Source organism: Scomber scombrus, chromosome 21 (genome assembly GCF_963691925.1).
Source record: "Scomber scombrus chromosome 21, fScoSco1.1, whole genome shotgun sequence".
Classification (NCBI taxonomy): Eukaryota; Metazoa; Chordata; class Actinopteri; order Scombriformes; family Scombridae; genus Scomber; species Scomber scombrus.
Window position 1 is genome coordinate 15870481 of NC_084990.1, and position 24713 is coordinate 15895193.

Consider the following 24713-nt stretch of genomic DNA (forward strand, 5'->3'; position numbering starts at 1 on the left):
TCATTGTTACTGTATGTAACATTAAACCAAGAGGCGTCAGAGTTCATTATTCAAAGTCATGCACTGTGCTCTCTGTTGAAGAGGCCTTAACACAGATTTAATTACAAGCCCATTTCATGAATCAAACTGGCTGGATACACTTCTGTCACGCACGGGTTGTTACACAAAACGCCTGCAATAAATATATGTGATTTCACTGTGGTTTGGTAGTTATAAAATGAGAGGACGTACCTTCTTTTTTGCATTACAGTGGCAGCAGACAGTCCACAGGTATTTGAGAGTTCTCCACAGCAGAATTATGAAGAGACCCCCAAAGAAAGTGACCATGGAGGAGGCGAGGAAAGCCCACCACATCCGCTGGCCATTGCTGTCACATGGCACGTCTGGAGAAAACGGGATGATCATATCCATCTTTGATATGTGGATGGACGGATCCGGGTTGAATCTGTCCCTTTTCGACATTATCGACACCTGGACATCTGCCAGCCCCAAACAAACAACTCAACTGAGATTCAGGCGCTTTGGGGAGCTCCAGCCAGCGCCCCCTGATGCCACAGCGGCTCAGCCATGTTGAGTCAACCACCTTCCACTCCTCTGCCTTCCCATCTGGCTTCAACTCGGCGAGGAAAAGTTGGGACAACAGCAAACGCACGCAGAATAATAAAAAAAAAACTTCCTCTGAAATCAAGATATCAAACGTGCGTCTCGCGATGCGCGTTCATGACTGGAATTGCGCATCATCCATTTGATCTGTGCGTAAAAATCACGTATTCTTGCAAACTCAAATTTAAAAACTAAAACTCACGATTTACCCGACATTAAAAATGGATAATACTGTAGATGTATGATGAGGATGTGGAGAGACGTGTCGTCCTCGTCGGATGAGGGTTCACTCACTCCTCCACCTTGTTTCACAGCGCAGCTTTCAGCAGCTCCGTACGGCGCACTGTTGAATGCGCTCCACACGTTAAAAGGTCGTAGTTTAGCGTTGTTCTTTACGCAGATGTAGTTTGAAAAAAAAGAAAAATGTCGGTTTCATGTGTTAAGCAGCGGTATCGGTCATTCTCGCTCTCCGGGGCTCCGCCGGCCGCTTGTCACATCCATTTGTTGGAAGATGGCATCGCAGATTTACAGGTAGCGGGGGAGGAGCCATCAATAGCAGACGTCGATGCTTATCTGGATGTCTGGTTATTTATAGTGACCGCCTCGTCAATTTTTGATGATTGTAAGTTTGTGTTTACAGCCAGTTTACAGTGAAACTATTACCTCTGTGGAGACACATTTAGTTTTATAAACGTGTGATCTCCATGTTCAGATATTACATTACATTACATTTCCAATATCGAGTACGGTTAACTTTTTTCACGTCATATTGGCATCATAACATTAATATGTCCGTTATATAACACGTCGTAAGCCTAAGTATGTCTGCTCTATTAGTAATCGATTATTGTGATAATGATTTACATTTAAGTCTGTAACAAAAAAACAGACTCACGCATTTATTTTTAGGTGCTTAAGATGTCGTGCCACGAAAACAAGATCAGTTTCATCCTCTTCACATAAGATAAAGCAACTGCTCAAAGTATGAACTTATTTCATGGATATCAGCTCTTACAATAAAAAAATATGTATATATATATCGTTGCTGTTCATCAGTTTGGAATATAAAATATGTGAAACAATATTGACTGGAAACTGGTCTGATAAGTTCACATGCAGGACTTTTTATTGAGAGGCAGCTCTGATAGTTTGGTATGAAAAGACTATAAAGACTAACTCTCACCATGTTTTACCTCCAGTGGTGTTTTACTCTCCCCAGTGGACAGAAAGTGTAATGATCCAACTTTTGGCTTATTCTCCAGACAAATATCAGCTTGCTCTTTGTGAATTATTTAGCAAAAAAAAGCTCAAGAGGTGATACAATCTGCAATTCAATAGAAAACACAGACCACTTGCATTCCATTAACTGTACCTTTTTTAATATTTTGTAGAAATATTAACCTTCATTTAGGAGAAAATCTGAACTTAAGTGTTTCATTCAACTTGATAACGTGATCTACTGAAAAAAAAAATCACACATCAATATGTTTAGCTGGCAGCCAACCGCCAACCAGAAATAAAATATCCCTTCTTAAAATTCCACTTGAAGAAGATGAACAATATTTATATCAATATTGGCAATATCAGTAGAACACATACATTGGGAATTTGTGGTGAAACTATCATACCTGCAGTAGGATAGTAGTGTTTATAAATCCAAGAATAGACAGTGATTAGCAAATATTTCAAGCTTGGCACGATATTATGTTTGAGGACTGAAATGATGTCAACAGAGGGGGGGGGGGGGGGGGGGGGGGGGGAGAATGGTGAATTAAGAGAACAAAATAGATACAAAATAGCCAAGAACTGCAATGTGAAGGAAGCAAATTTGCCCCCAGTTTCTCCTCTATAAATAAGAACATTAAATTGGAAAAAAAATAATCTTTTCTATTAACTAGACAGCTACATCTGTATAACAAAAGGTTTAAAACCAACATCTTTGATTTGATTAGATAAATTAAATGGCAGGAAAATACATAAATATAGAGAAGGGAACGCAGTGGTCCATCCATCTTCACTTAGAATAAAAGTCTTCAGTTTGCATCAAAACAGACTTCCTGTGGTCCAACATATTCAAAGTGGGATTAAAGGAGTGCTACTAGATATAAGGGGAAGTAAAACATTCAAGTAAGCTTTGTATTAAATACTAGTGTAAACAAATCTAGCTGTAGTACAGTACATCACTATTGTAGTGGGAATATTACATGATCATCAGTGCTGATATTGCTATATGTGAAACAGTATTGGAGTTAACCGTGTTGTCTTTTAGATGTACCGATTCGCTGTGTATCCCAAAATAAAATAAAAAATGTGTAGCTGTACATCCTTCTCTGATGTTTGGAAGAGACATTCGGTGAGAAGTGAGATTTCTACGGTGCTCCATCTGGGATCCACAGTACTTTATTCTGTTCCTGCTCCACAATGGTCATGATCTGAGTGCAAATGTAGGAGACACCGCCTCCTTGGACAACGCCTGTAACACAGTAAGGGGTGGGGAGGGGAGTGATAGTATTTATTCATTTTCAGCATGTCATTATGAATTTAAATGTCATATGTCATAGTAGATATCATGTAATCATATTGAGTGTTAGTAGTAAGGAGTCCTGAATTAGAATCAGAGCTCTGAGGTAGATGTCCTTGAGTGTGTTAGTACAGTGAGTTTGTATTGAGAACATACGTACAAGGAAAGGCATTTTGTTGTCTGAGCTTTTGGAAGGAACACAGACCGTCTAGGGAGTATTATGGTACAGATGAGGCAGATGAGAAAATTCAGCTGAAACTGATAAAACTAAGGTGGGGGTCTTCTGGGCTTCCATTTATGAATTGTTGCCAAGTGCATAGGATTACTGAATAAACAATAAAGCATGTGCAGTGACACACACACACATACAGCTGTTAACTCTTGTAAGTGATATATATAAACACTGCATTTGCCTACATGTGTTTTCATTAAACTGCTTTAACTGAGAAATTAGCTCCATCCTACTTTGTCCTCCTCCAGCTTCCTGAATGAAGGAGAACAAAGAGTGAAAGAGAGTGAAAAATATCAACTGACAGGCAGTGTAAAGCATGTATGTCTGATTTGGCCAAAGCTTTGCTCCATGTATAAACACATAAAGGGCTTTAAATGGTGATTATATACATTGAATCCATAAATCATTTACTTTATAAAATGCTAGAACATTTTTCAAAAATGTAGCTGGATTTTGGAGTAGTACTTCAGCCATGTGATCAGCCCCATTTCTTGTCTAGCGCTCAATACTCCCAAGTTATAATGGCTAATAATTTTAGATCTCACCGTTATGGCTTGTGTTGAGAAGTTGGCCGGCCACCTCTCTGTTAGAAGGGATCAGTGGTGGTATGTGTTCATTTCCAAAAACCCTTCCCCATAAATCGTGCCCTTTTATAGAGCCATTAATCAGCTGGACAGTTGGGTGTCTGCGACTGGCTGCTGCTCCATATACCAAACTTTAACACAAATCTGTGATAGACTACAGAAATATTGTGCTCCAAAAACACAATGACCTCCACAACTGGTTCAACTAGACCATATTTCTTAAAATGACTTTCAGCTTCGTTTGCCTGACACTTTTTGTAGTGTATCATTTTATCTGTGTATTCTGGATTCTTTTTGGGACCCTTTGCTGTGCAACGCAGGCCCTGAAGTTAGTTCACCCAAATCCTTTTCAACCCGACTGATGACTATTAGTGCAGACAGCTTTTGTTGTATTTGCACAGGTTTGAAGACAGCCGTTGAGATTTGGGCGCCATCCCAGTAAAATGGAGATGTATTTTGTTGTCATTCGTAGTGCATACAGCTTCCTAATACTACCCCCGGTTCAGACTTAATGATATCAGCCCAAAATTAGCTGTGTGGTCATGGAACATTGGCCTTAAAAATGTGTTGTTTTAACTCATCTTTTGTCTCCTGTACTGACTCAAAAGTCCACAATGGGAAGATGTCCACATTTTCAATGCTTTAACCACCACGACAACAAATAAGATGCAACTAAAGATTGTTTTCATTATTAATTAATCTACCAATTATTTAATTGATTATTCAATTAGTTGTTTTGTATATAAAATATCCATTTAAGTTCCCCACAGCCTCTTAAAATGTCTTGTTTTTTTCTGTGTAAAAGCCAAAAAACTCAAATATATTCAGTTTACCATCATGTACTACAAAGAAATGTAGTACACATTTAAGAACCCAAAATCAGCAAATTTTTGTTATGTTAGCTTAAAAAATATATAATAAAACAAATATTTGATCATTAAAATAGATGCCAATCAATTTTATATTGATTGACTAATTGAGTAATCACTACAGCTCTAAAACCAACTAATGTCTATTAACCTTCACTGTACTAAAGTGGAACAATATGCATGCATAGATACCACTAGGGGTTAGTGTGAAATATGACCCTTAAACAGGTCTAAAACGACAACATTATAATTAATGATGTACATATTTATGATGGACCTCATTCAGCACATTTACAGAGCACTGCAGATGTCTATATGCTCAAAATAATTACTGTTGTTATTACTGTAGTCCCTCTACCCAGCCTGGTTTAAGGCCTTGTGAATGAAATTAGTCATTTCGACCAACCTGTGAAGAAGCGGCTGTACTCCTGCTCTGTTTTTTGCGCCGCCTCAAACTGCTCCTTGGAATGTTTCTGAGAGAGTTTATCCCGCAGGTAAGAAGGGTCCTTCTGCTCTCTGAGAAGACAAAATCAGCACCTGTCAGCATGCTAGAAAATCTCACTTCAGTTGACACATGGTTTCAATAACACAATGTGGAAGAGTCTGACACATAACTAAGAATTTTGTAAATCCGATTTTGAGATTACATAAATAATTATCATTGCCCAGTTGTTCTGTTGCTTTAAAGCTGTCCACTCTACTTGCCGCCCACAAACTCTCCTTCTACATCTCTTGGCATTGTGCTTGTATGTTTGTGAGCTGGATTTCAATAGATCTAACCAAAAATTCAACAACAATGAAATCCTGAGCACTTTATGCATCTTACTTTTGAAAATCAAATGTGCAAAATCTTAATTTGTTCATAAACATGTCTCTTCCTTCATCCGGATGATAATATTTGCACTGAAACAACATTTAAGTGTAACTGTATAAATGACAGCATACTGCGGTGCCAGGGGAAATTTAATTGAGATTAACCAGATGGGTATGTTTGTTTTTGGCTAACTCACTCAATACCTGCAAAAATCAAAGTAGTTTACCATAATGAAAAGCAAAAATCATGTAAATCCACAAAACCTTCCTTCTTAGATGTGTTACATTGCCCACATTGACTAAAGCAAAATAGTCTGAAAGGGAACTTTAAGTATGTACAGTATAGCAAAATCACCATACATACCATGTGGCCCTATCACGTACTACATACCTACAACAAGTCTAAAAAACTACTACAGAGCTTTAGTGAGATCTCTCCAATGTAAACCCTTCCATGTGACTGCTCGGTCCTCAGTTTTCATCCACTGGGGGCTCCTGACCTAACCTAGAATCACAGTCCCATCTCTCCCTGGCACTCAGTATGCAATCAACATATTGGTCTGCTGATGCCTCCAAGAGGATAAAAAAGAACCAGGAAATAGCGCGTGTCTCTGTGAATCGCTGCAGCAGGCAGTGGGAGGTATGCTTTTGTGTACGTGGCAACGACAGGTGGGGGCAGCGAGTGTTTTAGCCACCCACACCACGGAGCGGAGCCACAGGCCCTGCGAGCTCTCTCTGGACAGCTGGCACTCAGCTGATGACAGCAAAGGCTTAGTAGGAAATCAATCTCCACCATGTTCGCCTGCTGCACCACTTCATAGATGTGTGGGCGTGGGTGTGTACACGTGTGGTTGAGAAAGCCTGTTTCTGCCAGACCCGAGGCAGCCTTTATTTGTGTGTGTGTGTGCGTGCTGTGCTGGGGGTTCAGCAGATTTAATCTTCCCCATGCGATTAAAAATGAAAAAGCAGAGGGATCTTTGAGATATCACAATCATCCCATCAAAACCCCGGCAGGTGGTGGAAGAGAGCAGGCTGTGGTTTCTGAACTAATGACACTGATCAAATCAGGTTGATCAATTAGTTTTTGTTGTGTCTGCAGGATGAATATGATTATGAAAGCAGCAAGACGTCTGCAGATTTCAATTTCAAGTTTAAGAATTATATTTCCTGGAAGGAGAACTGGCATCAACATAGATGACAATTTTGTTTGGATAATATGAAAATGTGCAGCTGGGTTATTTTAACATCCATCCCCTCAATTAAAAACAATGTACTGAGCTGAAAAAAAGAAGCAAAGAAGACATTCATGCCAAATAATCCTGTATATTTGTATGTAACTGTTACATTTTTGATTATGTATGAATGTAATGTGACATCCGTTAATTATATTATGAACAGGCAATTTAATTGGATGCTACAGACACTGAAGTATGCTCGGATCCATTCTGTGTATTAATGGTTTATATTTACCAAAAAAGTTGAGAGATCTGAACTTAATGAGTAAACAGCAGCAACACCAAAAGCACAAAGCACGCTTGACATGTCTTCAGGCAAGAAAGAAAGAAAGAAAAGTAAACATTTTCGAAAGGCATGAGGTTACTCACTTTATCTGCTTGGCATTTTTGTAGCGTATGAATATGACGATTGGGTAGATGTGAACGCTGTGAAGACGTTCGATGGCGTGAGGGGCAATGTCAAGTAAACAGTGACAGTCCTATGAGAGAAAATGAAAGCACAAGACTGCGTGATAAATGGGGGGAAGATTAAAAACATAACCTTGCAATAGAAATGTCAATACAGTATTTTAGTTTTGTTTTTTATACTGCTCAGTGGTTTTGGCTACATAACTAAACAATGCAACATAAAGTTAAAGCTAAAATTTAGATTGGGGAACTCAAGTCAAGCACGTTATTGTGAAACATGTGGGCAGAGTAATTCACACAGCTGCAATTTTGGACATCCATTAATCAATTAATCTCTTCTCCTATTCAGGTTACAGTGGCAGCAGGCTAAGCCAAATATCCCCACACTGCCATGGGCTCCAGATCCTCCTGGTGGATGTCAAGGCTTTTCCAGGCCAGATGGGACATACATTATAATCCCTCTGGAGCATTCTGGGGCTACCCCAGTCATCTCTGCAGGGAGGTGTCGAGAGATGTGTTATTCAATCTCATTCAGATGATTAAACCACCTCAAAGAGCAGCAGTAACAATCAGAGCTTATTGTGGATGTACATGCTTCTCGGTCCACTGCAAAGGAAACTCAAATAATCTGCCAGTAGTTCACATCTTCATAAGAAACTGAGAGCAGAGAGTGAGTCATTTTATTTCTCTTTCAGGAAACTCCAAACATAACAAGGATACATCTGACATCTGAATACTAATGCACAGATATGACATTAAATACAGGCAGACTTAACTGTAATTTCTAGACTGGTTGTAAATAAACTTCTATATTAAGGATTATGAAAGAATAAATAATCATACGAAGGGATTATCAAATCCTCAGTTGCCATTTCACACAGCTCTGTTAAAATTGTGAGACAATTGAGATTAATTTACCTTCTCTGTGATCTCTTTTATTGATGCCACAGTTGTCACGTCAAAATGGCCACTCCGCCGTTTGTAGTCAATGAACACACAATCCTTCACACCTCGCTCAATCGCCTGCTGAGATGCCTTCATAATCTCTAGAGGGGGGAAAGGGGATTTTTAAAAATGGTAGAATTCACATCAACTAAATTATTTACTTCCTTGTAGTTATATTATTCATTTTAAGCACACCCACCACTGCAATAGTGGAGCTGCTCAGTGGCCAACAGATAAAACTGGTTTCTTGCATGCGTGAGTGAAAGGAAATTTCATATTCAAGTGATTCTCAGTGTAATGTGTACAAAAACTCACCAGGCAGACAGCGACAGAATTTGTCAGGAACTTCCTTCTCCAGCATGTCCTTACTGGCCTCCACTAAAGGACCCATGACCAGCACTGGTCTGGGAAACAGGGAGTCCACCTTCTGAACTCGCTGGTACATCAGACTCACTCCGTCTGAGCAGAAAGTAAAGAAATATATTAATATTTATTCACAGTTGCCCTGTAATAACCACTGTTCTGACTTTGTGTATCTCAGAATGCTTTTTATAGTGTCAGCCTGCTTTATAAACATTCTTTCATACCTGGGAGCGGCCAACACATCCGGACACCAACAGCTAAAGGTTTATTACTTTGCTCAGCAGTACTTAAATTTGCTGTCACTATACAATATATGTTTGTACTGTCTGTTCCAATATTTTTATCTAATCACAAGCCTGATTACTCTAACTTGGATGTTGAGCAAAAAACTAAACAAAATGTTTTGTTTGTTTGCTTTTTAAAATTTATTTTGGGCTTTTTTTGCCTTTATTCATATAGTAACTGGCAGAGAGGCCGACAGGAAAAAGGGAGGGGGGGTGACCTGCAGCATAGATCCCTGGCCTGATTCGAACCAGGGACACTGTGATTATGTGGCATGCGCTCTAACCACTCAACCACCAGAGCATCCAAAAACAAAATATGTTTACTCAAGTACTGTACTTAAACCAATTTAAAAAACGTTTACTTTTTCTCCAGTAGATTTATATTTTACTGCTGTTGGATAAAAATCTCAACTTTTTGCTGACTCAAGCTCAATAATTGCAAATTGCACATTAGAATGAACTCAACCTGATCTAGGCTTTTTCTTTCAACTTTATTTGCATTTCCCTTTGTTTGTTTTTTCTTTTAAGCTGACATTAAAGCCCCAAGTTGCAGATAACATATACTGAAGATGTAAACTTCACTACTATTCAATAAAGCTACCTCAGTAGACGATTACTCACCCTCTGTGATTGGTAAAGAATCTGTGCTTATGGCATCCAGAGCCATGAGATCCTTCCCATCCTTGGATCCACTGCGTTTGTGCTTCAGCCTTCGACGGAAGAAGGACCTCCGCGCAGCTGCAGACAGACTCTTACTGGTGCCATTGTCATCTTTCATATCAGCCATGCCGTGTCTCCTGTAGAACTCCTGGTCCATCCTTAATGGAGACATTTCAGCATGTTCACATAATTTCAACTGTAATGTTCCTTAACACCCAAAATATAAGGACCACATAACTAGAGATTATATGCTTGATGGGGGTTAATACATAACCTCCACAGTATTTGAAAGTAGACCAAGTTATAGGCTGGACTTACATGTATTTACTTGGAATCTGCCCTTTTTCCAGCTTCTGTGCTTTCTCGTCAAGTTGCCAAGCCATCCAATAGCCAAAGTTGCCATTTGGTAGTGTATCTTCAACATACAGGATGTCATCTTTCTTAAAGCTGAGTTCCTGCTCCACCTCTGCCACCCTCTCATAAAGTGCTCTGGCAACAGATGAACAATAAAGCAGTTATGATGGATAGATACCTCTGACTTCTTTGGGGGAACAAGTGCACAGCAGATTGAGAGACAGCTTCACAGAAGATTAAAAACATTTAAACTCTATTCCAATTCCCCAAAATTGATACAGTATGAGTATCCCTTTCTGCCTGCTTTGTCAGGCATCTTAAACACCTCTAAACCTCTAAAGTTGTAACTGATTACTGGACTTGCCTGTCTTATGTTTCTATATTCACAGCAACTGATGTTGAAACTTTAGCTACTCTGTCACCAGTTTGGATTGTTTCATAATGACTGATGGTACCTTATAAAAAATCCATCTCCAGGTGTCTCTTTTATCGCAGCCAGTTCTTCCACACAGTTCTGGACTTTGAATGTGATTGTTTCAGCTGGTTTTAACATTTCCAGGTAAGCCTCTTCTTTAGTTTTGTTCTTCATGCCGATGCTGTTGTACTGTTTGAAAATATCAATAACAGTTAACAAAAAGACACTGAGCTCGGCTGCCAAGACAGAATGACTCACCATTTTCAGTAAAAGCAAGCCTAACAATGCATAAAAACAGAGACAGTTATAAAAGAGGAGGTTGTTCTTTATACAGTAGAAGCAGTTCTTGAACTTTGTGCACATGACCTTCTTAGCAAGTGACTAATAAACAATGCACATACCTCCAGTATCAAGTCTCCAGGCAGCAGGCCATCAGGACTTTTAGCAGGGCTGTCATCATCCAGACTCTCCACAAAGATGCCACACAGGTTTCCTCCACAGATCTGAACTCCTAGCTCCACCTGGATCCTCTTTAACCTCACCAGTCGAGGCTCTGTGGCCCGGTGCAAACTTGAACCAGGAAGCCTGGAGAAAAACCTCAGTCAGGGTTTGAATTTCTCTTATTCCCACCACACTGTCTATCTAAAGCATCTAAATGTATTTGCTAGATTAATGCAAAATGATCACCAGCCAATATTCACTGTAAAATATGTTAATATACTAAACCTAAAAAAAATAGTAACAGTCCAGTCCTACCTAAAGGAGCTGTGAGGGCTGGTGGCAGGAGTTGTCTGTTTGGATGGTGGTGTCATGGTGCCTTCATCTTGCTCACTAAGCGTATCGACAGTGGAGTGATTATCTGGGGTGTTGGCTCCACTGTCCTGAGGAGTTGGCTGGTTGCTGATGGACTCCATCCGAGAACTGGAGGAGAACAGAAACGTTTTAAACTCTTTGCTACATTTCTTAAAATAAAAGCTATTGAGAGTCGATGATAATGTCAACCTCAAAAAAGACATTAGTTACTGAGCAGATTTTTACAGTGCACAAAGATTTTTTTCTTTGTGTTTGTATTTGTTATTTGATCTCAGTTACATAACCCACTCATTTTCCCCCAATTAGTTTCTTTGGCGCTGCAGTATGTTGATATTTGGTTGTGTACTTATAATATGTTATTTGCTGAGAACAGTGTTTTGTGTTCATGTACTGACTGAATTTAGCATAATAAATCCATTCATTCACATTATACTGAAAATAACTTTGATAGACAATGAAGCTTCAGATTGCCAGATTAATTTGATGATCTCATATCCGTGAAATCAATCTGTGTACTTAGTCATTGTGGTGTTTGGACTCTCCTTACCCTGAACGAGAATGGTTGCCCAGCTGAAACATGTGAGGATTATACTGAGCTAAAATTGTGACAGTGTCACATTGCTGCCCGATCACCAGCCGCGCCTGCTGCTCGTTGGCATTCCGGAGGTTGATTCCATTAAACTGGAAACAGCAGGGATTCATTAGAAACAGAACAAAATGATAACCACAGCCATGTATCTTAAAGAAGTGTGGTGGCTGCTTTACCTCAAGGAGTTGGTCTCCGTACTTTAAACAAGCTTGGTGTGCGATGCTGCCTGCTGTCACTTTGGACACAAACACTCCACCGTTCTCTCCACTCACAATGGAGATCCCCAGTGGTTCTGCTCCTTTCTGCACCGTAACATTGCGTGGCTCCTCCAGGTATGGCCTTTAGAGGAAAAAGAGGAACATGTTGTAGAACAGAGATGTTCTTACATCTGTGGGAAACCACAAAGGCTACTGGCAGGATGCAACATATGACTCTAAAACTATATAAATTATAATGCCAAATAAAATTCATAGGAGAAGTTGTTGTCTGCAATCTGATGTTTCAATGCATTGTAGCTTTCTGATGACCCTTTACAGCAAAGATGCATTGCTAACCCATTAAAAGGCGTTTAACTGTGTGGAGCATGCCAAGTGCATTTCAGAGTCTCAAGTCATGCAATCATACAAAATTCATCAGCATTCTGAATTAATAACAAGCAGAAAGAGATGATGACTTAAATACGCATCCATTACCTTTCATTATCAGGGCTATTAAACATTTAAACAAATTTAGCGCCACTGCTGCTAAGCAAGGCTAGAATAGAATGAATGAATGAATGAAGGCTTTATTTCAAACATGTAGAAAAACAAAAACAAAGAAAAGATATAAATATATGTATCTTACATAACAGAAAACAACAGTCAAACGCACAAAACAAGAATATCTGCAGTGTGTACATGGAAGGTTTTCAGATCCATGCTGTAATGATCTAGCAGTGCAAATATTTGCCACAAGCAGCAGAGGACAAACCTCAAGCTTCTTAAAGAGAAGAACTTGGGCTTAACTGCTATTGGAAGCCTGACAGAGGGAGTGTTATAAGAGACAAATCTGAGAAGAAGATTGAGACAGGAAAGAAAGAGTGATCACCCAAACTAGGAGAGAAAGATTTCATGTTATAATGACCAACGACAGAGAGGAAAGAGAAGGAAAAAATGATAGATGGCTTATCGGTCTTCTAACAATATGGGATGGAGGCTCACATCTTTGTTTACTGCTTTACAAGCACTTCATCAAAATGAAACAGACAGAGGTACAGACAAATGGTGGAAAACACGTCGTGTTCTGCTGAATGATGACAGTATAATGACCCAGACGAGGGGCTGGCCTACCCATCCTTCCGCCTGTCACCAACTGGAGCAGGGCTGACTGATATTCTGGGCTGGGTGGAAATGGAGCTCTGTGATTGGCTGCTTGTGAAAGATGATGTGTCCAGGTTGACAGGAGACATTGGAGGTGTCGAGCTGCTACACTCCGAGTGGGAAAGGGAGCCTGGAGTGGCAAAGAAGAAAGGCATGAATTCAGACATGCTTTTTAGTGCTGCAATAATACAGCTAACAGACCGTACTGATGCGTAACTCCTCAGTACCTCTGTCAGATCCAGTGGAGCGGGGATAACGAGTTGGGGGGATCTTGATGCGTTCTGCCCTAAACTGCGAAGTACTTAAAGAGCCTAGAAAGAGGAATTAAAAAATAAATAAATAAATCAAAAAATTAAAAAAATGTATGTTCAACCAATTTACAAGAAAAACAAAACATTTTCTCACTTTATTGTTGTTATCAGGCCATGCAGATACAAGGTTTCCTTCAGGAAACTGATCAGTGAACCTGGTGAGCTGTTTTTCCTGACATTGCTATAGGCTGCTTTGATTAATTACGTGAAGCATGTGGCCAATCAGTCACTGTCATCTCCTGAGCTGAGTCAGACACATCATGATGCATATCAACTTGTGGTCAGTTTGCTAAATGAAGGTCTAAACTCTCATTAAATATTGTGAAAGCGGTCTTACAGTGAGGTTTGTTGCAACGACATACTGTGAAAGTAGCTTTGGTTGGATTTACCGAGGTTTTAAGATCTCCCTCTCTCTCTCTCTCTCTCTCTCTCTCTCTCTGTCTGTCTGTCTGTCTGTGGACCAATCCAGACTTATAAGAAGAACATTCTCAAAACCTGGGAAAGTATCTGCATGGCTAGATATAAGAAAAGTATGTTTTGGTAATTTAAATGAGGTGACTTAAACATGAGGATATACAACAACAGATCTTTTATGGAATGTACTAAATGAAAAACTATACGTACCCAGTCTGGAACTGGAGGGGAGAGAGTTGGTGCTGTGTGGTGGTTGGCTGCAGCTTGTCTCAGTCATGTCTCCAGTGCGCTTGTGACTGAGGTCTAGACTGAGGTGACCTTGATGCTTGGGGCTAAAAGTGGAGAAAAAGGCCTCAGTAAGTTCCCCAGGAGTCAATTATTCAACCCACAGCAAGATATAATTTGCTCAGTGCCATTGTTTGTTAAGATCTAGGGCACTGCAGACAATGTTGTTTTATAAAATAAATACACCATAACTACATCACAGGACTTCATAAATCACTGTTGAATGTTCTGAAATAATACAGGCTGCAACTAATGACTAACACGTTCACCATCAGTTCATCTAAGAAATACTTGTTAAATCTATAAAATGTCAAAAAGTAGTAAAACAACTGTTGTCTGGCCAACAGATCAAAACCCAATGATATTCAATTTATCATGATACTGTATGGATGGACAGCAGCAGGACCTACTTGTCACCACATATGTAGGCATTTTTCACAGAATATGTTTTTTATATGTCAAAGTAGGAAAAGCAAAGGTGTACATAATAACATGAATGATGACTAAACGGTTTTAAGGCTCCTTGTCACTCTGTCATGGCTTATCGAGACCCTTTAATAGAACAGAGCCATCATTAATGTTATTAGTCACATGTGTGGTTTTCCTACTATGACAAGCCAACATGTCTACAGTGAGAGAGGCCTGTTAGTGTGACCTATCAAAAATGCAGAGGGGCAGGAAAACACAGCCAGATATGTACACCTTGTATGTGAATGTGTGTGGACGCCTGAACTGGGTGCTGGAGGGCAGTTGTTGGTCTCGATCTCATGGCTCCAGGCAGTGTAGACCGGGTTCCTCATCACAGCTGTCACAGCAGGACACGGGGCTAAACCTCGCTGTGCTGGGTCTGGAGGGACGCAAAGGGCCAAATCATCAGAAATACTCAAAGTCTCAACACTAGTGATAAAATTTATGAGTGATTTATAAATTGTGGATAACAATTTTACAAATAAGTATAACCCAACTTGAATACATGTTAAGTAAAGAAACTCTTTTAATGTAATTTGATGCAGAAATGCATGTTGCATTCAAATGCTGGTGGAAAACAGACAACTAGATGTAAAAGCAAAACAGAGAAGGTAAAGTTGTTCTGATGACTTACGTGCTGTGATGCTGCTGTAGCTGGGGGGTGCAAAGGGCATGCTGTACCGATTAGTTCGCATAGGAGAGAAGCGTAATAAGTCCATCGGCTCAGGGGAGTGCTCGTCGTTAGAGAAACTCTGTACCTGGAAAAAATAAATAAATAAATAAATAAAAATCAATAATCTTATAAGGAAATGGCTGTAACTGTTACTAATTTTTTTCAATTTCTGCAAATCAATTAAATAAGACCTCCTAAGAATTCTGAAAAAGAAGACAGATTGCTTACTATAAACATGCACGTGTCAAAATGCATACCAGATCAGATAAGGACATCATCTTAGTTACCTGCATGGGAACAGGAATGTGTAATGGAGTCACGTTTCGCCGCAGCGCCGGTGCCGATTTTGGCCGGTACCTCCTCTTTCCCTGCTCCTCTGGCCTGCGTCGACTCCCCTCTTTCTCCACAGGTTTCTTGGGAGCAGTCTTCGACTCTCCTGAAGGAGCATCAGTGTAATAGAGCCGACTTCCTGCCTCTCCCTCATCCTGTGGACTTGTAGCTTGAGAGACTGGGGGGCCGCTGGTGGTGATGGTTGAGTCCGATGCCGAGCTATTCTGCTGGCGATGTTTGAACCTGAATGAGTCACTCCTGGCGGGAGGGGTGGGGGGTGTTGTGGTGGATTCAGATATCAAGCTCTGCGGTGAGTTTTTGGGCAGCTGGGAAAGAGACATGTAGTCCAGTTTCGGAGATGCTTCGGGTCTTCTGAAAACATTCACGTCAAAGATAGACTTCCTCTGTTTGGGTTTGGGTTTTTTGTAGATGGAGAGCTGGAACTCAGGAACAGAAGCTCCCGCTATGACTTTTGGCCATGTGCCTCCACTAGGCTTAGCTGGTGAGCTCTCCCCTCGGTCCATAGCGCTCTGCGGGGTGCTGCAGTCGGAGTGCACAGGGGTGAATGTGAGGGGGCGACGGTGCAGTTCCTGCCTCCTGTAGCAAAAGTCTGGATGGGGCTCTGAGGGACTGTGGAGGGAGGAGGACGTTCCTTGGTGAGAATGGGAGTGGGAGTGTAGAGAGCTGTTGGAAAGGGGTTTGTGGTGGCAATGAATGCTGCTACCGCTGCTGCTGTCCAGGGAATCCCCTGTATCCTTACACACATCATCATCCCTGCCGCTCAAGTCACAGCTGCAAATGTCTGTTTGTGTGGAGCAGTTGTGCTTGGAGCAGTTGTGTTTAGAGTTCCTGCAGTTCCTGGTGTGGATGTCACAGGACTGGAGCCTAGAGGTCTTTTCCGAGTCTCTCAAACTTTCAAATAAACTCTGACCGGAGTAGCTCTGTGGGAGGAACTGTTGATAAAGGAAAGAAAACAATTACCTGTTTTGTTTTTTTAATGACATGAAACTGAAGCATACAAGAGCTACCTCATTAAAAAAAAATCTAAATATGTATATACGTTACCATAACAGTTTGCTGTTTTGTCTTTAAATAAATGTGCTGTTTCTCAGAACTGGATGGTTGAGTGAGTGACAAATCAACACGAACACTAACCTAAAGATGACCTCATTAGAAATATCAGCACTGTAAATGTTTTCTCTTTCTTTTCTCTTAACGGCTGCTGAAGTTAAGATTTACAATAAACCATCATTACACACATTGTGATGTGATGATTAAATGTTTACTCTAAAAAAAAAAAAAAAAAAAAACTGCTTTAAAACACTTCTATACACAGTAATTTAATCTCAGTGGTACTTTTTGTGTGTGTGTTGGGGGTCTCAGGACTTCACCTTCATAAGGGAGATGCTGAGAGAATCACGGCAGTTCCTCAATAGAGCTTCACATTCGGAGAGCAACTTGTTATCAAGTGTGATTCCATTAATCTGTGGTGTGCAAAAAATACAATGAGAAAAATGTATTTGCCTCCATGCACAACATAGTATATTGTACATATTATACTGACCAAGGCATGTATATGAGAATTACATAAATTCATTCAGAACAATTATTTGGGATATTTAGATTCAAAATATTAAGTTCATACTGCATACTAATTCTAACCTGGTTTTGAGTATGAGGTACATTTAAACTGGAAAAGTGGAAAAATTACTAAAAGTGGTAAATGTAATTATAAAAGAAATAGTAAAAGATGTCTACTGCATAATAAATAAACTAGATATGAGGAGCTAATCGTGACTGACAAAAAGATATTGCAGTTGATTGCACACCTTGTATCAATTCTTGTTACTAAAAATTATGAAATACAAATAATTTTCTTGTATACTACAAGCCAAACAGTGTAAAATGAAGACTAGAGTAGTGTGTATATACTGCATAATATAGTATATAGCGTAGATTTTGGACCCAGCTACAGTGTTTTCCTTGATTTAAAACCCCACATTGTACAGTAGAGGGCAGTAGAGGTTCATCAATAGCAGAAACATGGCCTTAAATGAGCATCATTACTTTCCAAATAACTTGAACAGGATCTTGCCAGCATACTCACAGCTAACAGTCTATCCCCAATAGTGAGAGCGCCATCTCTGACAGCTGGACTGCCTGGAGCCAACGTGGCAACAAACACTCCACTTTCCAGGCCTATGCCACAGTCTGAGTGGTAACACAGAAAAATAATGAGAAATCATGTTAATTATCTATTCAGTTCAATAATCATTAAACATTAGAAAATGTTGGATACTGGAATGTCATATGTTGTATTTTCAGCACTATGTAATAATAGTAATGGTTTTTCATGATGGAGCTGACCTTGTTGTCCAGTGAGGTTTATCTGGATCGGAGTGATAATCCGTCCTCCTAGTGACTTCCTTCTGCGAACCACCACATTGATCACTCCCTCTCCACTCATTACTGCTTTGATCACCTGCTTTCTATCCTTATTGGTCAGGTCTACATCATTAATTTTCAACAACCAATCATTCACCCTGTGAAGAGGAACAGTGAGTTGTTGTTTTTTTGGGGTTTTTTTTGTTTTTTTTACATTCGAAACGTATCACAGAAAACAACATTTATTGGATTACTGATGTGACTAAAGAAATGGGACATTCACCTTAATCTTCCTTCAGCAATACTTCCTTTATCCACTTTACTGACAAATATGCCGCAATCTCCAGGTAAATAAGGATCATTTACCCCTTCAGCAATATCAAACCCAAGTGCTTTCAAATCCATGTCCTGAAATAAGACATCATAATTAAAATCTTTGCAGTTTGCACATTAAGTAGTTGATTATTTATTGAATATGCATCTGAAAAAATGATGAAATTCCTAGTGGTTCTTACTCTGTGTTTCTCAAATTCTACAACTTCCGTCTCCCATTCGATTGAATCTGTGTCGATGGCCGAATCGTGTGAACTGTGAGCCATTAGCTGACGAAACCTTGCTTCCTTTTCTAATTGGTCCTCCATCTTTTCTCTGTTGGAAACATAAAAAGTTAAATAATTCTTAAATAAATGCAGTCACCTTTGGATGGAATTTGAACTTTTCTCAGTCTGTATAATAAATCCACCACTGAGTGGCAGAAAAGACCTGATATTAAATCTACATTCTGGATCCTTAAGCAAGTGTAGTACAGACTGTCACATGAGTGGAACATCCAACAATATTTGTTTTAGACCTAGAAATAGTGCAGAATATGTCATAAACGTGGCAAGAAGTGAAAAAAAGTGTGGAGTAATGACTTACTTCAGTTCTTTGAGCTCACGTGCAGCGTCGTTCTTCTGTTTCCTTGTGTCATCGAGATTCCTTAAAGCATCTGCCAGATCACTCACAGCTCTGTCCCTCTCCCGCCTCAGGTTGTCACATAGCGTGCTGACAGATGCACACAAGGCGTCACAAGATGTAAACAAATCTATTTTAGTATAATATAACATAACATATTATAGAAGACAGAAATCTTCTTTTGTGTTCATGCGATTTGTACTCTATGTGTGTCCTCACCGTATACTTTCTCTCTCTGCCACTATCTTGTCCCTCTCCTGAAAGGCCCAGTCTCGTCGACACTTTGCTACCTCGGCCTCTTGCAGGGCCTCTTTCAGCTCCTGAGAGATGGCCTCGTACTGCTTCCTCAGCATCTCAATCTCCTTGTTGGCTCGTTCCTTATCCAGAGTGGCAGAGTCTTGTTGCTGGAGGAGTAGCAGAGCATCTTAGTTGATCATTTTCAATGTCAGTGAGTGTAGAAAGAATGTAGGCAGCAAGACTAAAAAACTAAAACAGTGCTTAATAGTACAGTAGACACATTTTGAAGGACTTTGCTTTATTTGACTTCATACTTTTTCTCTGCAATAACTGTTTTTACTCCACCACATGTATGAGACATGTGACATAGTGGACAGACCAAAAAAAGCAGCGTCCTTGTTTATCCACTGCATTGGCACAGCAGCATTGCCAATTGCAGCAGCCTCGGGCAAAAAAAAAAAAGCAGGGTAGTCCTGCAATATAATGTCATCCGGTAACAGAGTGCGTTGGCCAATCAAATACCTACACATGCTCAGTCCTAATAGATTACTTTAGGGGTATCATTAATCTTCTCTTAGCCTCGCAAGTGTAGTCCATTATCATTTTCCACAGAGGTAAAATTTGGTCTCATAGTGTTATTAGCAGCTGTGTAGTGTCATGGTATGTTAAGCTTACAAATCAACTAATGTATTGCTCAAACTGGATCCCAAGGATTGTACTTAATTTTCTCACCTGTAAATGTAAACCACCACCCACACTTAATGCATCTCCTTTTAAAGCAGGGCTATTTTCTGAATGTTTTACTACATGCCTTTCAGTTTAAATAAAAGGTTCTTCATAACATAACTTACTTTAAGATTCCATTTTTTCTTAAACAATGCCAAAATTAAACTATAATCGCTGTAAACTGAGAGCAACATGATGTCTTCTAAAAGTAGTTAAATGAGTGACAATAAATTGGATTAGGTGATGTGGTTTGAAGTAGGTCAGATACAATATAGTAACTGTGAGTCACACAGTCTGCTGGTGTATCTGTGTAGCATACTCTCTTAATAAATGTACAGCAGAGAGACTGTCAAGTGTAGTGAGAGTATTAATTAAGTCCATGGCTAAATTAATTCCATTAGACTTTACTGCACTGTTGTTTGGCTTAATTATCCATTTCTGAAGCAGTGCAGTTTTCATGTGCACTTCAAAGTCAGAGAGAGCCTTTTCACAGTAATTACTGGTACTTTCCTAATGCAGGAATCTCGGGATTTTCAGCACAATTAATCTGGCAATCACACTGAAACACAGTGTGATAGCTGATACAAATGATTCTCAAAAAAGAAAAAAAAAATCAATGTGTGGAAACCTGCCAGCTGCTGAAAAAAACATTTACTACTACTATCTGAGATGGGATGAAGGGATTATTGTCAGAGGAATAAATCAATCCCTCCATTTATAACGATAAATCTCCTGTCTGTCTGGTTACCTGCCTGGCCTGGTAATACTCTCGCAGCAGCTGGTCCCTTTGGATGATGGCCTCGGTCCTCTCTTTACGGGCCACGTCTCTCTCCTCACGCACCGTCTCAATGTCCTTGCAGGCCTGGCTCAGCTCCTTCTGGGCCTCGGCCTTGTCCTTAACTTCATGGCAGTATTTCTCCAGCAGCTCGTTCTTTTCACAGATAGCCCGGTCTCTGTCCACAAGTGCTGAGGCCAGCTCCTTCATATCACATAAACATATAAACAATGTGTGATCGACATCAAAACTAAAAAAAAATACTTAGAACTTTCTGAATTTGCATTTTCATTTTGTACTAGGTCTCCCACTTGTCTTTGCCTACTTCTTTGATGTGTTTTTTACGCACCTGTGACAATGGAATTTCTTTTCAGGGGATTAATAAAATCTTATCTCATCTCACTGAACAAAAAGAGGACACTAAAAAACTTCCTGTGACATGAAGAACTGAGGATTATAAAGAATTCTTACAACACATTTTTTACTCATCATGGCCAGTTAAAAGAAAACAAAAAAAAAAAATCAATATGCGTTCCCCATTTTCTTTCTTGGCTGGGCATCTGGCCTTTTTACACCAATGATGACACACGATTACTTTTTGGACAGCTTAAATAAGCTCTGGATGTTGCGTAAATTAATGATCACAGCAGATGTAACCAGCTTAACCACAGTAGATAATTTTCCACGAAATGTAGCCTTATTAATATGAAGCTATGAGCATGTGTTCAATGTGTTTTTCAGAAATGTTCAAACAATCAGAACAGGACTAAATTTCTTTATATGGGACTAAAGGAGCACCTGTTTCAGCTCTTACCTGTCGAAGAGCCTCTAGCTCCTCATTGGCCACCCTTCTCTCTGAGGAAGTGTTCTTCAACTTGGCCTCCGCCATCTCCAGCCCGGTCTGAAGCCTGTCCACCTCTTTGATCACCTGGTCCCGCTCACTCATGATCAGGCGGTACTCGTTGATCACAGAGTCCCGCTCCTCCTTGTATTTCTCACAGTCCTTTAGTGCTTTGAGTTGCTGGGTCTTGAATCGTGTCACCTCCGACTGCAGCCGATCCATCTCTCTCTGCAACTCCTTGTTCTGGGCTGCAGCCTTGGACAATTCTTGCTGTGTGCTGTCAAACCTGTACCAGATAGGGATTGTGTTGCTTAACAAACTTGCAGATTAATATTTTCTATGTTGTGTTAATGTTAAAACATAAATAAGAACACAGACAGGCAGAAAAAGTAAGTGACCAAGCTTACAGTCTTTGCATCATAAAAGGAAAAGTTAAAATGGGAAAGCAACTGCCCATCTGCAAAGCTTCATTTGCCTTGGATTAAGAATGTTTTAAGTACTTGGTCGTGCAGATTTGACCTTGGCATTGAAATCAAGAACTGAGTTTGTAGCAAAGTTTGCTGCTGTTAATCATTAGGCTTTTTTACAGCTGCCAAGTCTGTATATGCAGCTTCTAGCGCTGTTCGTTTGAAGTGTCTGATGTTTCCGGTCTAACCTTCTTATAGATGATGAGTACTGCTGCTGATAGAGGATGGCAGCATCCCTCTGCTTCAGCAGCATGTCCAGCTGTTTCTGTAGACGATGGTTCTCCTCCTCGGTCTGATCCAGGCGACTCAGGTCTGCGTTGTGACCAGCTGTCTTCTCATTGTAGCGCTTCCTCAGAGCTTCGTAGTCACTCTTCATGGCCTCCAATTTGTCCACAGCTGTGTCATACAGCTTGTTGAGGACATCAGATGACCCCTCTCTCATCACCTAGAAATTACATAGTTCAAGTCCCAGATTAAATTAGGAGGTGCACAATTGGACAACTCACATCGAGTGTTTCAGTATAGTTATATAAAAACGAGGTTTGGTCATTCATTTCCATCTGCAGTACAGGTTAACCTAATGTGCAATACCAGTCAAAAGTTTGGACACACCATCCCATTCAGTTGAATGAGAAAGTGTATCCAAACTTTAAACTGGTACTGTAAAGTAAATAAATAAAGAGTGTCCTGGCATAAAAAAACAAGTCATCAACTAAAGCTTTGGCCCCCCACTTTGTGCTGAGGTTTCAGACCTGAGCAATAGTTTAATGGACAAACTGTTGTTTTCAGAAAAGTTGGCTACAACTCTGTTTCTTAGTGCTCGAGACAAAATTCATAAAACATTAAGTAATAAAAGAAACGGCTGAGTGGCCCAGTAGCCAAATGGATAGAGCATGCCACTTAACCGCAATATCCACAGTTCGATTTTAATTGGGGACCATTGTTGCATATCATACCCCCCTTTCTCTATTTTTTCCATTTCCTGTATGCCTCTACACTAGCAGCTCTACAATAAAAAGGAGAGAGAAAGAGTGTGAACAAAAAGCTGATTCAAACAAGACCAGACCAATCCTACACATACACACATATCCTTTTAAAATAGTGATTTATTATAGTATAAAATTCAAATTATGGACAATGCACCAAAAAAACTAAAAGGACAAACCAGGACGAGTTTCACATAAGAGGAAATGCGTAGTTAGCCATTGGCAACTTCAACTTCACTATAAAGATCAACTTTGGACTGACATCACTGAGCTAATTTGATTCCTAATTTGACTAAAGCTGAACAGTATTTTACCTAATGGTGACATGAGCTCTGGATACAATGAGGCCCCTCTTTTCAAAGAGCCATATAAGACATTGCCCTTGGTTATGTAATTTAATGATCTGACCTTCTTGACTGTACCAAGGCTGAAAACATGTCAGGCAGAGCAAAAGTAAAAGACACAGGTTAAGTCCTCATCTAATTTAGAAGATTTTTTTGATCGATGCAAGACATGGGAGGACCACACTGTCTGACCCGATTTCTCTGAACGATGTCATCCTCCTTTAAGTAATGGTCACCGAGAGAGAAATAAATTGATTTCTGTCTCAAATGTCAAGATCCAAATGATTGCATCTCAAGGGCATCCAGAAATGGAAATGAGTGTCTCAGTACTAGTGTGTGCAAACAGTATGGATCTTTCTATCTTTGTGAATGCATCTGTATTCACATCTGTAGGTGTGTGAGCATAAATGTTGATGGAATTGCAAGTACCTGCTGGTGCAGCATCCTCATGTCAGTCACTTCTCTCTGGTCGTCATCGTGTAGCCTCCGCAGCTCCTCGCAGGCCTGCTTCATGTGGTTGTGCTCCCTGACCAGCTGGATGTTGTCTTGTCTCACCGCCTCCAGCTCCTCTTTCAGTTGGGTGTGCTCGCTCGCCAGGCGGCTGTGCAGCGTACTGAAGAGATACCACAGCAAGTACCATCTGACTTCGAGCACTGCCAACCATGCTTAAAATCAGCATTATAGCTCTTGTAGTCAAGCAATAAATATAATTGAGCCAACTAAGAAGAATCTACCGTGTAGTCGAAGCCTGATGTAACCTTTTCCTCTGAACGACATGGCTCCAAAATGTACTAAACTGCTTAATTTATGATGAACATGATCACTTCAGTCTGTTTCGAGTCGATCACACATACATTCATGAACCATGAATACTTGCTAAATGTGTTTTAATCAGCTACTGAAAATACTTAATTTGTCCTGTTTGAATAATGATTCCTAATAGAGCTGCAGCAATTAATCCATTAGTTGTTGGCTATTAAATGAATTGCCAACTACTTTGATAATCAAATAATTCTTAAGTCATTTGAAGAGGAAAATGTCCAAGTCATCATAACAATAAGAAGAAAATGTCCAAATGCAAATGATTGCATCTTCTCAAATGTGTATATTTTTTGTTTATTGAGTCCTCCATGATAATAAACTGAATATATTTGGGATGTGGACTGTTGACTGGGACAATGACACCTTGAGCCGTGGGAAACAGTGATTGACATTGTTCCCTATTTTCTGACATTTTATTGCCCAAACAACTAACTGATTAACCAAGAGAAAAATACAGGCATAAATTAAAATAATAACAATTATTTCTACAAGATTTATGTCTATCAGTGGGCTTGGGGCTGACTGCCACACACTGTAGTGACATTTGAAAGTATAGAAAGATGGATTAATGGATTATATGTTTTGGTCTATTCATGGGCTTTACTGACAACAACCAAAATATTGAATAATGTCAGCCTCATCTTCTCAG

General features: G+C 39.9%; 2 protein-coding genes across 7 annotated transcripts in view; both read right to left on the reverse strand.

Annotated features, from left to right (window-relative positions):
- The window catches only part of LOC134003011 (calcium-activated potassium channel subunit alpha-1a-like), a 94750-nt gene extending 93639 nt beyond the window's left edge, over window positions 1-1111 (reverse strand). For all 3 annotated transcript variants that reach the window (XM_062442093.1, XM_062442095.1, XM_062442094.1), the window contains exon 1: window positions 232-1111. In XM_062442093.1, coding sequence (XP_062298077.1) covers window positions 232-462 — 231 coding nt within the window. In that variant the 5' untranslated portion in view covers window positions 463-1111. The remainder of the gene's footprint in view (window positions 1-231) is intronic.
- Window positions 1112-1972: 861 nt separating this feature from the next.
- The window catches only part of LOC134003516 (disks large homolog 5-like), a 31906-nt gene continuing 9165 nt past the window's right edge, over window positions 1973-24713 (reverse strand). For all 4 annotated transcript variants that reach the window (XM_062442743.1, XM_062442742.1, XM_062442745.1 and 1 more), the window contains exons 5-33: window positions 23672-23855; window positions 22101-22357; window positions 21419-21731; window positions 20578-20808; window positions 19086-19270; window positions 18831-18956; window positions 18428-18560; window positions 18196-18320; window positions 17895-18070; window positions 17635-17738; window positions 16919-17011; window positions 15485-16480; window positions 15159-15282; window positions 14759-14903; window positions 13982-14103; window positions 13274-13357; window positions 13017-13176; window positions 11865-12027; window positions 11647-11780; window positions 11043-11207; window positions 10688-10871; window positions 10327-10475; window positions 9836-10006; window positions 9479-9675; window positions 8526-8669; window positions 8184-8311; window positions 7227-7336; window positions 5216-5325; window positions 1973-3076 (exon numbers count right to left, since the gene is read on the reverse strand). In XM_062442743.1, coding sequence (XP_062298727.1) covers window positions 2973-3076; window positions 5216-5325; window positions 7227-7336; window positions 8184-8311; window positions 8526-8669; window positions 9479-9675; window positions 9836-10006; window positions 10327-10475; window positions 10688-10871; window positions 11043-11207; window positions 11647-11780; window positions 11865-12027; window positions 13017-13176; window positions 13274-13357; window positions 13982-14103; window positions 14759-14903; window positions 15159-15282; window positions 15485-16480; window positions 16919-17011; window positions 17635-17738; window positions 17895-18070; window positions 18196-18320; window positions 18428-18560; window positions 18831-18956; window positions 19086-19270; window positions 20578-20808; window positions 21419-21731; window positions 22101-22357; window positions 23672-23855 — 5317 coding nt within the window. In that variant the 3' untranslated portion in view covers window positions 1973-2972. The remainder of the gene's footprint in view (window positions 3077-5215; window positions 5326-7226; window positions 7337-8183; window positions 8312-8525; window positions 8670-9478; window positions 9676-9835; window positions 10007-10326; window positions 10476-10687; window positions 10872-11042; window positions 11208-11646; window positions 11781-11864; window positions 12028-13016; window positions 13177-13273; window positions 13358-13981; window positions 14104-14758; window positions 14904-15158; window positions 15283-15484; window positions 16481-16918; window positions 17012-17634; window positions 17739-17894; window positions 18071-18195; window positions 18321-18427; window positions 18561-18830; window positions 18957-19085; window positions 19271-20577; window positions 20809-21418; window positions 21732-22100; window positions 22358-23671; window positions 23856-24713) is intronic.